Source organism: Eleginops maclovinus, chromosome 15, assembly GCF_036324505.1.
Source record: "Eleginops maclovinus isolate JMC-PN-2008 ecotype Puerto Natales chromosome 15, JC_Emac_rtc_rv5, whole genome shotgun sequence".
NCBI lineage: Eukaryota > Metazoa > Chordata > Actinopteri > Perciformes > Eleginopidae > Eleginops > Eleginops maclovinus.
In genome coordinates this window covers 10,532,171-10,547,166 of record NC_086363.1, presented here as the reverse complement: position 1 = coordinate 10,547,166, position 14,996 = coordinate 10,532,171, and the positions used below count along the sequence as shown (strand labels likewise).

At 41.6% G+C, this 14,996-nt stretch overlaps 1 protein-coding gene across 1 annotated transcript; it reads left to right on the top strand.

The window, feature by feature from the left end:
• The first annotated feature begins 1,001 nt into the window (after positions 1-1,001).
• On the top strand, positions 1,002-4,239 carry sox7 (SRY-box transcription factor 7). Its single transcript, XM_063902744.1, has 2 exons — positions 1,002-1,460; positions 2,519-4,239. Exons 1-2 carry the CDS (start codon positions 1,229-1,231, stop codon positions 3,484-3,486), a joined length of 1,200 nt encoding a protein of 399 aa, XP_063758814.1. The 5' UTR covers positions 1,002-1,228; the 3' UTR covers positions 3,487-4,239.
• The last annotated feature ends 10,757 nt before the right edge of the window (positions 4,240-14,996 follow it).

Below are 14,996 nucleotides of genomic sequence, written 5' to 3'. Positions count from 1 at the left end.
ATAAGAGATAATGTGTGTGTGTGTGTGTGTGTGTGTGTGTGTGTGTGTGTGTGTGTGTGTGTGTGTGTGTGTGTGTGTGTGTGTGTGTGTGTGTGTGTGTGTGTGTGTGTGTGTGTGTGTGTGTGTGTGTGTGTGTGTGTGCCCTTGTGTTGAACAGTGTGAGCTACTCCATGGCTGCAGCCCAAGAGTATCCTGTCAACAGGAACTCCTGGATTTGATATGCACCCGCCTTTGGCCAAAGAAGGAAACTGATTTGTTTGTAGTGTTCAGTGGTTTCATCTGCTTTGTCACCTACATGTGTGTTCAGAGGTTCAACATTGATTTGCATCCAAACTATTAGAACGATTTCCCTCTTTTGAGTGATTGTACAGTTATTTTAAAATGGGCATGTCGATAATTAGGAGTTTTAAAGATATTTAAAAACATGCAGCACATTATAAAACATTGAAAGAAAGTGATTGTGTTTGTTTTCCATGCACCGTGACACCCTGAGTTCAGTGGAAATCTAAAGACACACTTGTCAGTGCAGTTTTCTAAGTATTTTCGTAGAGTATATGCGAGACAGGTTAGATCAGTTTGTCAGGTGATGGTTACCTTGTTAGACAGCAGAAATACCAATGTTGCCAAATCTCTATGTCATCACAGCAACATGAACTATATTTACCAGAAGAAATTTCTTTTCTTTAATAGTTAATTATTATTATTTCAGTTCCTATTTTTCCAACCTTGGTCCCATATCCTTTTTACCCAACATAATTTTATAAAATAAACCTGCACATTGAATGATGTGAGTTCTCGCTCTCTGTCAGTGGAAAGGGTTGTTTTGTTGTGAGGCCAGTTTAAGTAGTAAATGGTGTTGAAATACTGCTCTCTCTCTTTTCCCTTTTCACTGGGCTCAACTTGCAATCAAGGAGGAGCCCAGATTCCTCCGGGGCTTCTCCTGGAACCTGCTCCTCAAATATAAAGCGCTCCCCCATCCACCAGGAAAGACTGAATCATAACTCACAAGGAGGAGCCGCAGCTGAGCATATCTACCCAAACCTTTACTGACATCTGACTGTCGCCTGTAGCTCTAGTGATTCAGTCAGTGTTAAACACCGCTGGATTTTATAAAAGCAGCTTCTGTAGTTTTTAATCAGCCTTTAGTGAACATCCACAGAGAACAGAAGTTATCAGAGAGACGAGAGTGAGAAGCGCATCCTAAATTTGGAGAGGAGAGAGCGCGCAGATGGCAGCCCTCATTAGCGCGTACTCGTCGTGGCCGGAGTCCTTCGAGTGTCCTCCAGGAGATGGGGACGTGTCGGACGGACACGGCTCGCACAGAACCCCCGCGGACAAGGCTCCGGAGCCGCGGATCAGACGGCCCATGAACGCGTTCATGGTGTGGGCCAAAGATGAGCGCAAGCGGCTGGCGGTTCAAAACCCAGACCTGCACAATGCCGAGCTCAGCAAAATGTTGGGTGAGAAAAACTTGTTTGAAGTTTTGTTAATTAAGAACTTTATTTCATTTAGTTAGGAGTAATAGTTTCAGCCTGCTATTATTGCAAATATTATTACTGGTATTTGTTTACGGTCGTCACAAGTGTAATTCGCCTCAGGCCTCAGCGGTTTTTACTAAAGTTTTTAAGTTGCTTTCAACACAGAAATGATAAGTGGCCTACAACAACATCAGAAAAAGCAAACATTTACTCTTAAATTTGTCTTTTTTTAAAAGACAGCAAATCAACGTGTTTAATCCTTGTTGACAGACCAAATGATTTAATTACGTAACTTTAGAGAATTAATGAAGCGCGTTGCTAAAAGTGAATATCCCCGTTGAGCGTAAAATTCGTTAAGACTATTGACTTAGTAAAGAAAACAAATGATTCTGCGTTGGGTTTATCTTGGTAGTGGATTAGTATTTAGTGCCAAATTCAAAATCTGGCACATCGAATATCAGGTTAAAGCCAATTCCAGAACGGCATAACATCTAAAATATGCTTTCATAAATAAGGGTAAAATAGGGACGTGTGTTTATCTTAAAAAAGGGAATTATTTCCCTTCATACACAATCAATAACTTAAAGTAAAATAAGCTGAATATTAGCTTTCAGTAGAAGTTTTAATATAGATGTCTTTTCTTTACTTATGTGTAAATGAAAAATGCAATTATGAGACGTTGTTTGAAAGTGTAGGTGAAGGTATAAAGTCTAAGCCTGTTAATTCATTTAATGTTTGTACTGTTTTACCGATGTTCAATTTTGACAAATCATGTTGCAATTCCACAATTATTCATAGGATTGTCAAATCTTTATTATCCAATAAAGGAGTATAAGTCTAAAAATGATTGAGAACATATTTATTGATATTTTACAATTTGTAGAAATAGTGTGTCTTAGAAAATATGTTCTGTAATTTAACATTAGTGTTAGAACATACTTTAGACAATTAACAAAAACATGCAACAATAAATTGCAAACTTATTTCAGATTTACAGTTCAAATAGGAAATTAAATTAAATCAGTGTTTTCCTCTTGCAGGCAAGTCATGGAAGGCCCTGACTCCCCCTGATAAGAGGCCCTATGTTGAGGAAGCAGAAAGGCTCCGGGTGCAGCACATGCAGGACTACCCCAACTATAAGTATCGGCCACGCCGGAAGAAACAGCTGAAACGCATCTGCAAGCGAGTGGACCCCGGCTTCCTGCTGAGCGGGCTGGCCCCTGATCAGAACGCCCTGCCCGAGCAGCGGGCCCTCTGTCACCCCCTGGACAAAGACGAGGGCAGCCCTAACGGCCTCAGGAGCGGCTTCTCTAGCCCCAGCCCGGCATTGCCCAGCGTCCGAAGCTTCAGGGACCCAGCCCCCTCCAGCAGCAGCTTTGACACCTACCCCTATGGCCTGCCCACCCCCCCTGAGATGTCCCCCTTAGATGCCATGGACCACGAGCATGTCCCCCCCTCTTATTATTCAACATCTGGTAGCTCCTCCTGCTCTTCCTCCTGCCCAGACGACCACCACCAGAATCATCACATGGGCAGCCCGCCCCCGTACCACACTGACTATTCTCAGACCCAGATCCACTGTGGGACACACATGGGTCACATCGCTCACATGTCCCAAAGTGGTGGGGGACTGATCCACGGCCCCCCGCTGTCTTACTACAGTACCTCATCTTTCGCCCAGATCCACCACGGGCTCCACCAGGGTCACCTGGGTCAGCTGTCCCCCCCGCCAGAGACCCAGGGTCACCTGGAGACTCTGGACCAGCTGAGTCAGGCCGAGCTTCTGGGTGAGGTGGACCGCAATGAGTTTGACCAGTACCTGAACTCCAATGGGCCCGGGTTCCACCCCGAGCAGGGCAGCAGCATGACTGTTACAGGACACATCCAGCTGACGTCTCCCAATGCTGGTTCTGTCACTGCGTGTCCCAGCAGCTCCTCAGAAACCAGCCTCATTTCAGTTCTCGCAGACGCAACGGCGGCCTACTACAACAACTACGGCATCTCGTAAGCTCACATTACACTTGGGGCTGATCAGAGACACTATGGGGTTTAAATGGGGGGAAGACATTTGGGATGATGTTGCACTTGGCTGCCAGTCAGAGAAAAGTTTTGGTGCTCTTATCTGTAATTTCAAATCTTGTATAAGCATCCATGAGCAACATCACCCCAGCATGATTAAAACCTGAACTGATCACTGAGCAATATGATTGTCTGAAACCGAGGAAAGAACAAAGAGCAAGCGGAGAAATATGAAAAAAAAGGAGATGGACACCTCAGGGATGCAGACACAAAATACTATAGTATGCCACCTCCAGCTGTCATGACATTTCTAAACCAGAAGAACAATCGTAAAGACTTTTTTTCCACTTGTAAATGTCACCAGTTACTGTTTCCACTGCGGCATGTACAGACGCTCTTTAGAAGCTAATTTAAGTACTTCGATGTTTTGCATAAATGCTACTGTAATGCTATAATTGACGCTTTCCATACGAATGTTTGTATTATATGTTCTCGCTCTCATTAGCTTGGGAGTTTTACCTCACTAGTTGTAATTGATTGAGGTTTTAGTTGGCCATTTCTTATGCAATTTAACAGAATGGTGTATAATGAAGAAAAAAGGCGTTTATACTTCTTCCCAAGTACTTAATAATATATAATCATAACCTCTACGATGAAAAATAATAATGGTAACTATAAATGTATGCTGATTTAGGTTTGTGAAAGACAGTAATTTAAAATAAAGTTCCATTTTTTATATTAATGCAGTTGCTGCTTGGATAATGTGTCCACAGAAAACATACCACACCAAAAAAAATATGTAGTATAATTTAAGGTATTGTTGGGAAGCAGATGAAGCAGATTTATTCCATATATTTATCACGTAATTAAAAACAATATGTCCTGAATTAAATAAATAAAAGAAAGAAAAGTATTTGTTTTTAACTACATGCTTTGACACACAAGTGGAGGAGGTGGTGGGTCATACTAGTCCATCTTGGACTTTAGGGTCACATGTTTTCTTCTATTTTGGGCTCTATCTAGCTGTGGCTCATTCTGACACCCACTCCCTTGCTTGGTTTTTCCACCCCGCATCACATCAGCCTTCTCTACGTCTCCTCTCGCTTTCATTTCATCCCGGTTCAGAGGATTAGTGTAAAACAGGCACAGCCGTCGCCACCCGCCTCCATCTCAACCGTCCTTTGTATTCCTGGAGTCTTATTCTGGGTGCCATTCTTAGGCACTCCGGACCCCACCTCCACCCCACCCCCTCACCCTGCGTTCTATCTTGCTGATGCAGACCTTTGGTAATCTGTGCAGAATAAATAAAAAAATAAATCCCAGGGCTTCGTTGACTGTTTTACACCCTCCTCATTTTCCTCTTCTTTTTTTTTTGTTTACCCCCCACTCCACTCCTCCCCTCTTCTTTTTCTGATAAAAGGAATTCAGGGGCTTTTGACAAATCCTGGAGTCTGGCTGGTCTTCCTGCATTTTTTTGGGAACGGTTGAGTCGTGCTTCTTGTAAAGAGGATGTGGCGGAGGAGCGGTGTTTCCTGACTGATAAGGGAAAAGCCTCTCTCCGTCAGGATGTTTGGGCCTGGCTGGGCCCTGCATTAAAAGAGCCAGAGTGAGGGAAGGGAACCCGCTGTTGAGCGAGCGGGAGGAAACACTGCCTTGCTGATTAGCATCTCACTTACCCGTCTTTACTCACCCACCATATTTCAGGAGAGGCTTTGTCAACCTGGCCTGGTGTACACAGACAAACCACAAACATATCGGCGTTTCTCAAACCAGAACACCACACTTATGTTAAACATATGTACCTAAAATGACCTTTCTTTATACCCACATTCAACTATGATTGTGTGCTTTTGACACACCTTGCTGAGAATGTGATTAAACTGATCAGAATGACAACATTTATCAAGCACCAGTGTTTATAGCCAGCCGATTTCATGCTCATTTCTTTGGGGTTAGATCATTAGCCTCTGTGCCTGCAGGGGTCCAAACTCTGGAAAGGGTCCCTTTTGAGTGCGACCATATTTTGGATGTGGGAGCATAACGGGTGGTTGCCCCAGGCATGCGGGGTGAGAAAGTAGGTCTTTGGTGCACCATCAGCCCCAGAGTTGTCAGGGTTAGCTCAGGGTGCTGCTGCAGACTCCCTTGGTAAACACGCCCTGCAATGTCTCAATAATCACATGCTCCACCTCAGGGTAGGACACTCTAACACGGACAAGGACAAGGACTCAAGCGTCCAAAAATTCATCATCACATTAGGCCAGACTGATGCACACAAGAAAAGGGTACTTTTTTTTTTTATCACTGTTTCATGTTGTGTTGATTTTAGAGTTAGTGTTCACGCCCAAAATGCCTCTGAAAATCCTTATGGCCTCTACAGAAAATTAGACGAACTAAGAAAGCAGTCCTTTTTCATTTAGGTGACATTTAGATCACTTAGATGATCTTTTTCAGAAAAACACATTTTGTTCAAACTATTTTTCTAAAGCTGATTTTAAAAAATGTTTAAAGCGATTACCACTTCTGGTATTTAAAAAAAAAAAGCAAACGCATAACATTCAAATACATGTTATATATGTTAACAGAAACCATAATTAATTATAATTGTATACAATGGTCCTGCTGTTTTTGCGATCGACTTTCTCATTATGGTGCCTCTGCAGTGAATAAACATTTGGTGTCCAACACATTTAGGTCACAATGATTTCCAACAAACTGACCACTTCAAATCTCCTGTGGATAATAACACTTTGATAAGCGTAACAACATCCCTAATGCAAAATTCCCAGAAGAGCGCTGAAGAATTTTTATCCGAGGTTTGTCAATCCTGTGACTTTTAAGTTTTTCGGGAAGTGAGGGCAAAACGTTCAATTTGTCAGCCTTGATCCTTTCCTCCCAAGAAGTTGACTCATCGTCATCGCAGCCTTTTGTCAGAGGCTTCTGCTGAAAAACTAAGACAGCCATCGATGCAGTTTCAGCTGCAATAAATCAACGAGAAAGAAAAGAGAAAACAACGTGTCAACAAAAACTGCCATGACATCGGTGTGATCCACATGCAATGTACACTTATACACACCCAGCTTGCATGTGATGTGTGTAAAGCCCCCTCTTCTGTGGGTGCATGATCCCTTTAATTTGACTATTTGAATGTTTCACACATTTGCAGGATAACAAGACTTACTATATTTGTGAATATAAGGATATAGGCTGAACAAACAAGAGCTTGTTATTTCTCTCTGATTGCTGACTGGCTCACTTCCAGTCTCAGGTCAAGCCTGTGGAATGAGTCCGCCAGGTAGTCTGTTATGTTTCCTATTTCCTCCTCTGCCGTCATGTCACTTCCCTGGGCAAACAAACAACTTTGCGGTCTAACTCAACACCAACTGTCAAGGTAACAGCGTTAGGCTCGATGCAGAGATTTGCACAGCTGTGTAAAGTATTATCCATCTGCTGGGGCCGAGGTGAGCAGTGATCACTTTAAATATTGTGTCCTCCTGAGGCACGGAGGAAGCTGACAGTCTGGTTGGTACAGCATCTATTGTGTTGCCGACGAGGGAGAGTCCAATCACATCATATATTAGGTCAAGCATTTGGGCTAAATGACGTGATTTGCTTATAGGTCAAGAGGAAGGGACTGATTTGAAGTACGTGACTAAGGCTTATCAAATCTTGAGACTGGGATGCCCTTTAAACCTCCGAGGCTTCTATAGATGTTATATATGATGGTGTGTTTGAGTTCTTTTGTACTGATGCTGCATTAAGAAATGTTGCTTACTTTACTATTAAGACACCTAATATATGCATGCAGCTGCACATATCACAACAGTTATTGGCAGATAGATGAGTCAAAGTTATTTTCTAAGTGAATCAGCAGGGAAAATCCTGCGTTTCCTGTCAAGCCCTACAGATAGAAAACAACAAACTCATTATAGCGTCCTAATCACATTAAACGCAGTGAACTTTACACCAAATTAAACTACTCTGTGCGACGGATAAAGACACACTTACATCAGTAAACACTAAATGTTGTCGGAGTGCATTTCCAGCTGGAGTGTGTTACAGCAGCATAATAACCTGTTTACAATTTGTACTTGGCCCTAAATCGGGCCAAAGGAGGAAAAGAAGGAGGGAAAACACACACACACACATACACACGTCTCACAGCAAGGGATTATGGGTGCAGCTATTCTTCATCTCATTGTGGCTCAACAACAGGCAGCGTGCGGGGTGGCAGGCAGGCGTGTACGTCGCCGGACGAAGAATGGACCAGACTCGTCGAGGGACAGGTGCCATGTGGCAGAGGATGTGCGGGGACACAGATGGGGACCCCTGGAAAACTTGGGGGACTGTACGAGCAGCCAAGGGCCTCCAACCCGTACCTGTGCTGTGAATGCTGCAGCTGAACGGGATCCGGCACCTGTTCTAAGCAGATACAGGCGACCAGCAAGAGCGTATAGGGAGGCCAGCACATGGCTGCCAACCCAGGGAAGGAGAAGGCTAGATTTCCATTTACCCATAAGCGCGGCCTGATTACCAAATCGGCACAGGCGGTAAAGCTTCTGCTGCAGGATGTACAAAAAAGGATTGAGAAATGTCTTCCAAAACTATGTGCATTTCAGCAAACTCCCCACTTTATTAAGAGCTTTGTGCTTGTGTGCTCAGACATTTCACTGCATTTCAACAGCACTGAGAAGTCTAGATGAATAAAAACTTTGAAATAACTAGTACAGATGTATTATTTTTAAAAAGGTGATGAGAAATTGCATTGCATGTCCTATTTTTACTGTCCTGGCCCGCATCGGTCCCTCTCCTTCTCCCTCTAAAAGCATGGCCTGCACTGGTCTGTGTATGCTGCAGCGCTATCTGGCTTGTTTTTGACTGCTGCAGATTCTCCCAGGGGTGGTGTAACTCTTCACCTCAATGTGGAGGAGGATGTTCCTATTGTGCTTCCTAATTGCAATGTGGTTGTTCCATTTAAGAGATAGAACATCCTTATCTGTTCCGTGTGTGATGCCGTATTGTGGGAATACCTGGAAGAGGCATTGCACATTTCCGATTCATGTTTTTAATTGAGATATTTATAACATTTAGTGTTTTCATTTTCCGACAACTTTCTTTTATCAACATAGGGATGAGATATGCAGCAAATCTGTTGAGTATATCGCTAGTTCCTGATAACATCTTTTAAAATGTTGTGAAAAGCATGAGCTAACAGCGTGTCCTAACATTAAAAGGCAAGGGATGTCTTTGATCCCAAGTGCCTCCCCAACTTTTCCATTTTAGTGCGTATACATACTGACATCGTGGCTCTGGCCCCGGCGTCCTGCACCAACAGAGTTTACTCAGCGTGCATCCTGAAATGCAGACGCACTAATGATTTAGATGAGTGATGTTATAAGTTCAGCGGTGTGAGAGAGCCCCTTTTAACAGCTACTGTGGAGGATAGACAAAGCAAACCACCAAGTTGCCTGATGACACTTTGTAAAAAAACAATGAGAGTAATTACGTTTTTATATTTCAACAAAGATCATTCATAAAATTAGTGAAGCTCAAGTGACCACTACCCATGAAAGTAGTAAATCAACCTTTTCTATAGGAAAAAAACAGATTTGCATTGCAGCTGGCTGGCTGAGTCTATAGCACACAAATTAATAATAATAAACCATTAACAATAATTTGGATTGAATATCTTTGTTTGCTGATTTATTTTATGTTGTGGTAAAAAGAAAACAAGTTTCACATTCCATTGCTTTGGCTGCTTCTTACACAAAGGTGCCATAGAAGGCATCTATCTGGCATTTTAAATAGTTCTCTGATGTCTATAAAGAAGGTATATAACTTTAGTTGATCCAAAAAATGTCCGGATGTGGTTTTACGGACCCATTTACAACCCTATGATTTGGTCCTAGAATGAAACAAGCTGAATTGTCTTATTTGGGGCTCATTTAAATGATGATGACGAGCTGTGCTCTGATTGGCTGGTTTACAAGGAGCAATCCATTGCATCCTCAGAGCCCACAGAAGTAAGTGAAGTTTGCGAAACTGTGAGAGATGAACCATGGAGGCTATTGGCATCCAACCTTACATGTTTGAGCCTTTAACAGAGGAGGAAACCGATGAATTTGAAGAACAGCCAGTTGGTCGGAGATTGGAGAGCAACGTTACGGAGTGTTAAGTGTTAGCATTAGTGTTTCCAGTAGCTGGTGTATGCAAATGTTGGGGCTGGACTACCGTGTGTGACGTCACACACAGGGATTGTTGTAATTCGCCCGTTTTACCGCTGTGATATGCATATTCATGATTTGCACGTGAAGGAGGAAACAATGGTGTTTGAGGTTCACGGTATGTCAGTTCAATTTACCGAACTCTCCTTATTCAACTTTGCCAAGGTAAATACAGTTTTCCATTCTATGGCACCTTTAAAGCATCTATCTGGGTTAGAAATAGCTTTACATTTAAAATACATATTTATTTAAATAGTGCATCTCTAAATTAAATCTCTGGCTATGTTATGTGTTGTCGCTAACATAATACTAGATTCCATCTCTTACACATACGTAAATATCTCCCACGTTTATCAGTTTTCCTCCATGATAAGGATGTCATTGTCTTAGTCTGCGGTAATCCAAAGCAAATTAAAGATGGTTTGAAACTCACAAGATTAAATGTTCTATGTCTCTTTCTTGGCATGATATATTTTACCATTTTAAAAATTACAATTTTAGGAAATATAATCTATGACTTTTGAATGTAAGATGTGTGTTAAATGGTAGCCTGTTTTCAAAATAATTTGTACGAGGTAAGGTAAGTGAGTTCAGGCTTTGTGCCCACTAGTATGTCACAATGAATACGTGACTTATTTGCTTATCAGAACTTTCAGCCATCTCTGCTTTTAAGTATTCTGCCATCTGTAATAAACATAGACCTATCCAGCTCATATCCTGTTTTGAACCTGTCAACATGGTACTGAACTCTGGGGACAACTGAGTGAGTCATTTCCATGTGTCTCATTTTTGATGTTGAGTCTTTAAGGAAGCAAGGCTGAGCATCCAGCAGGAAGGGATTCCTCCAAGCTCAGACATCAACAACATCCCGAATATTACATCCCTAACGTAAAGGTCGGAGGAATGGGAGTGAGCATGGAAATGATGCCAAAGTGACCTGTTGTCAAGGTCCGTCAGGAGAGCACTTCACCAGAACTTCTGAGTGTAAACAGCACACATCAAGGCAGCGGAAATGCTCTGTGTCATGACTGACGTACTTTATCTCTGAATAAGCAGCTGTAATTTGTTGTTCCTGTATGTAGGAACTTGCATCACTGATCAGTCATCGTCCATGACTCTTACACTTACACATGTTTTCTTGCACCTGGTTGACAGAGACTGAAGTTGTAATCCCAGAGATGTGGGCAGGATGTCTTTGTGCATTATGTGGCACCTCTTTCGAGTCCGGTAAAAATGAATAAATAACAAGGTGATTCAAATGCTTTTTATTGTCTGACACCCAAAGATATCCAGCTTATAAAGCAACACATTTCTTTCAATCTCACATTTAGGAAGCTGGAATGACCAAATGTTTTCTTAAACATTTCCAACATGCAAGAAATAATTATAATGCCAAGAAAAGATTTCACTCCAAAAAGAAATACAGAGAGTAAAGGCACAGTGTGTGTGTCCTGAAATCAGATCCACATGACTTCAACATGAAATCTTTTTTACATCTGGCACTTTAACAATTTTCAAATATGTAAGAAAGGACTCCTAAAAAATCACAACTTCTTTAAGCACACTGTATAACTGCAAGAACTAGCTAAATTCTGCTTTTGCTAAATCTTTAGTATGCACTTTCACAGGGCTGATTCCCCAAGGTGTTTGGAACTTAGGATCTATAAAACCCCATTAATTACAATAGCCCATGACCTTCTTGGCTAGCTTATGCTATCTCTAAACCGACCAATTTCTGCTTGGTAGTGGGATAATAATTCTACAGACAAGAGCAGGCCTACATACAATTAAATATAAGCACAAGATATAGCTTTCAGATTATCCTACAACCATCTATGGCATGTAAACATTTAAGAGAACAACCGTTTCGAAAACATTTATTTATATTTGATTTACTTAACTCTATTTATTCTTTCTAGTTGTTGAATTATTTAACTTTTTGTTTTCTCCTTATTAGAAAGTAAAGTGAAGATGAGTGGGAAAGGGACATAAATTCGACCCAAACCTGTGAGGCAACTTCTCAAACCCAGTTCACGATAATATGTTTACAGTTTTTTGTGGATTGGCTGCAAGCAGATTGCTTTAATACTCGTAGCTAGTGCTGTAGATTGATTTACCTCACTTTGAAAGCAATCTAAAGCTTACAATATTTATTTAGTTTAGGAGGTTGGTTTGGTTTGACTCCTATGGGCAACATTTGACAGAAGTTTTAGGATTCTTCTACTAACTCGATGCTGTGAAGGTGAGTAAGCATCTAGTGGCTGTGAGAGAAACTGCAGCTGTACTAACAGTGGAATAAGTTTCATCTGGTAACACATTCTTGACATTTAATGCAGAAAAGAGTAGATATACAGTATTAAAAAAAGAGTACAGTATTTTATATTCTTGCATAAAAATGTTGTAACTACCTGGTTTGACAGAAGAAGAGCACGTTGGAGTACGTTTAGCTTTTACTAATAGGATTGTCAACCCACATGTCTTATGAAGGCAGGTGGTAAAAATAGTGCCTTCTTGTTCTGACAATCCAAATGGTGATCGCCATACAACTGCTGAACATACACAGATACATAATATCCCCATGGCATGCAACACACACACACACACACACACACACACACACACACACACACACACACACACACACACACACACACACACACACACACACACACACACACACACACACACACACACACACACACGTTGACCATTGATGTGACTTCAACCTCATTTCAAATATAAAAGCAACATTGTGAAACACTTGCAAATAATGTTCTGCTTACTTTAAATAAACCTAAAGAGTTCTGCAGCTCAAATAAATCGAGCCAAATGTATAAATATTGGATGACTTTTAAATTGGTATTCTGGAGAGGTTTTCTTTGAGGATAATAGGATTTGCCCAGAGTGTGAGCCTGCTACTGTATGATTGTGTAAGTGTGTGGTCAACGCTTCTTCTCTGCGTTATTTTTATAGAACCTCCCTTCAATCCTCACCATGACCTCACTGTGACATGTACAGGATAAAGGGGCAACAGAGATAAAGTCTGTCTGGGAACTCATTAGCGTGAGATTGGCACAGGTTCTTAAATGTTTATATTAAACTGTAGTGCCTAAACACATGAGTTTCTTCCTTAATGTGTGCCTTAATGTACTTTTCAGTCTCAACAGGCTGACAGTATTACTGTTCAGGGCGTTGCTTCAGGTTGTGGAAGGACAGCTTAACAACGGACGGAGGGACAGCTTTCATATTGGCACGTTGCACATAAGTTTCCTAATGAGTATTTCAAAATCACACTCAGGACAGGCAACTGCAGTGAACAAAAAAACACCTTACCAAGTCCAGAATTACAAGATACACTTAATGGCATCCTAGAAATGTGTTGTTGGTACTTCTTTTTGCTGTAACATTCAATGTTGCTAATATTTGTTGTGTAGCGTCATATCTTTAAAAATGAATACATGTATTTATATCTTTTGGTTTAGTTCATATTTGTGAAAGAAACGAGAAACTTCCATATTGAGCTACAAACAATAAGATTAAAATTGGGCGGTGAGCTTCTGCAGGACTGTGACTAACACTGAGGGAGTCCTTCTTTAGCGAGGGTGGGGGGGGGGAGGGGAGGTGCTACACCTGCACATCGCTACTCACGTGTGAGCTTGACGGATGAGCTTCTGGACGCCCTTCTGTGACTGTGATTCATCCAAAACTGTACTGGCATGGTGGAGGCTAGACAGCTGACTGCAGACTGAAATACCTGCTCATCATGTTTAAATAAATATAATGCAGACAGCATGCTCTCGTTACTCTGAGAGCATGTTGGTGTAAGCAGTAGATTTAATTAATTAATCGGGGAAGTTTTTAAACAGAAATATATATATTTTACTGTGTTCAGACATTTGATTAACAAAAAAAAAGAATCATAATGACTCGTGCTGTTGATTCTTTCACTTAACTTGAAGGAATGAGGTGAGGTGGCTTCCTAGCACAGGAAAGCCCGCAGTGAGAGGAAAAAACCATGTTCTTAGCACTTACCGTCATGACTCAGCAGGGGGGTCTTTCTGCTATTTTCTCCCCATGAGTCAGGATGCATAAATCTGCCCTCCTCGAGTCAGCTCCACCCTACCATGACACATCAAGCTCCTTAAGACCAAAGACAGATGGCAGCACGGGGGCAGCCCCCCGCTGTGCGTGTGATTGTGTAGGCTTTGTGGGAGTGGGTGCTCCTGTGATGAAGCACTTCTTGAAACTCTCAGCATCACAAGGAGGGATCGGCATGCCGTCTGTAAGCCTCAGATAGGGGCAACCTCTTGTGGTTTCTGGGGAAGTTGCTTTGTCCTTGAGAAGATCTAGCTGACCCAGAGCGATATTAATATGAGGAAAGTACAGTTTTAAATAATTGTGTACCTTTCACATGTAACACATGCAGGTGAAACACGTATGATTACATGAATAGAGACTTTGCCAAGCAGGCGGCCAGGAGGGCCTATTAGCTGGGGGCAGTGTCTCTGCCATTAGTATCACACTGATATGGAAAATAAATGCCTAATTTAAACGCTGCCATATTTCCCCATTCATCTTGCTTTGACCCTTGGGACCACTCTCTGTTTACTGTTTGTTGATTTCATGACATGGAGCAACAATAAGGAGGGGAGTGAAATGGGCAAAGGGATATTTGGGCTGGAAATCATTGCAAAAAACAGAAGGCTCTGTCATTGTTCAGGTGGTAATGTAACAGAAAAACAAGATGAAATTAATCAACCGAATCCAAAGAATTAAACATAAACAGCAAAAGGTAACGTTGCTTTAAACACTGTCCATTTCGTTTATTAAGATAATAACAAGCAACATTTATAAAGTGCAAAATATAACATCATTCATTAAAACCATCCAGAATATTAAAACATGACACACAAAATCAACCGATAAAAGCTTAATTTATTTAAAGCTGTATTATCTTTATGCTCACTATGAAAATATGTGTACATGTTCTATTTGATCAGGTATTTTGAGATAAAACCCAGAAGAAACAGCATCCACAGAATGACTGAAGGGACAGAAGGTGGCAGGTTAAGAGGGCCATTATGCCTAATCATTTATCATCAATGAGATTTCAAATGCTTTCTTAACGCGTGTCTAACTCCTTTATGCAATGGTGAAGTCCAAGTCATGTGTCCAAAGCCTCAGCAGATTTCAGTCCAATCTCAGAGTGATTAGCAGGGCTTTTCATTCTATCCTTAGCCTCCCATGTTCGTGATTAGTGGGTAGGCCCGCTTCTGGA

What these genes read in the sequence shown, in the direction of transcription:
- sox7 (XM_063902744.1), top strand. Translation starts at nt 1,229, where the DNA reads ATGGCAGCCCTCATTAGCGCGTACTCGTCGTGGCCGGAGTCCTTCGAG. An exon ending in CGAGCTCAGCAAAATGTTGG is followed by an intron (nt 1,461 to 2,518) that starts GTGAGAAAAACT and finishes TTCCTCTTGCAG; the next exon opens with GCAAGTCATGGAAGGCCCTG.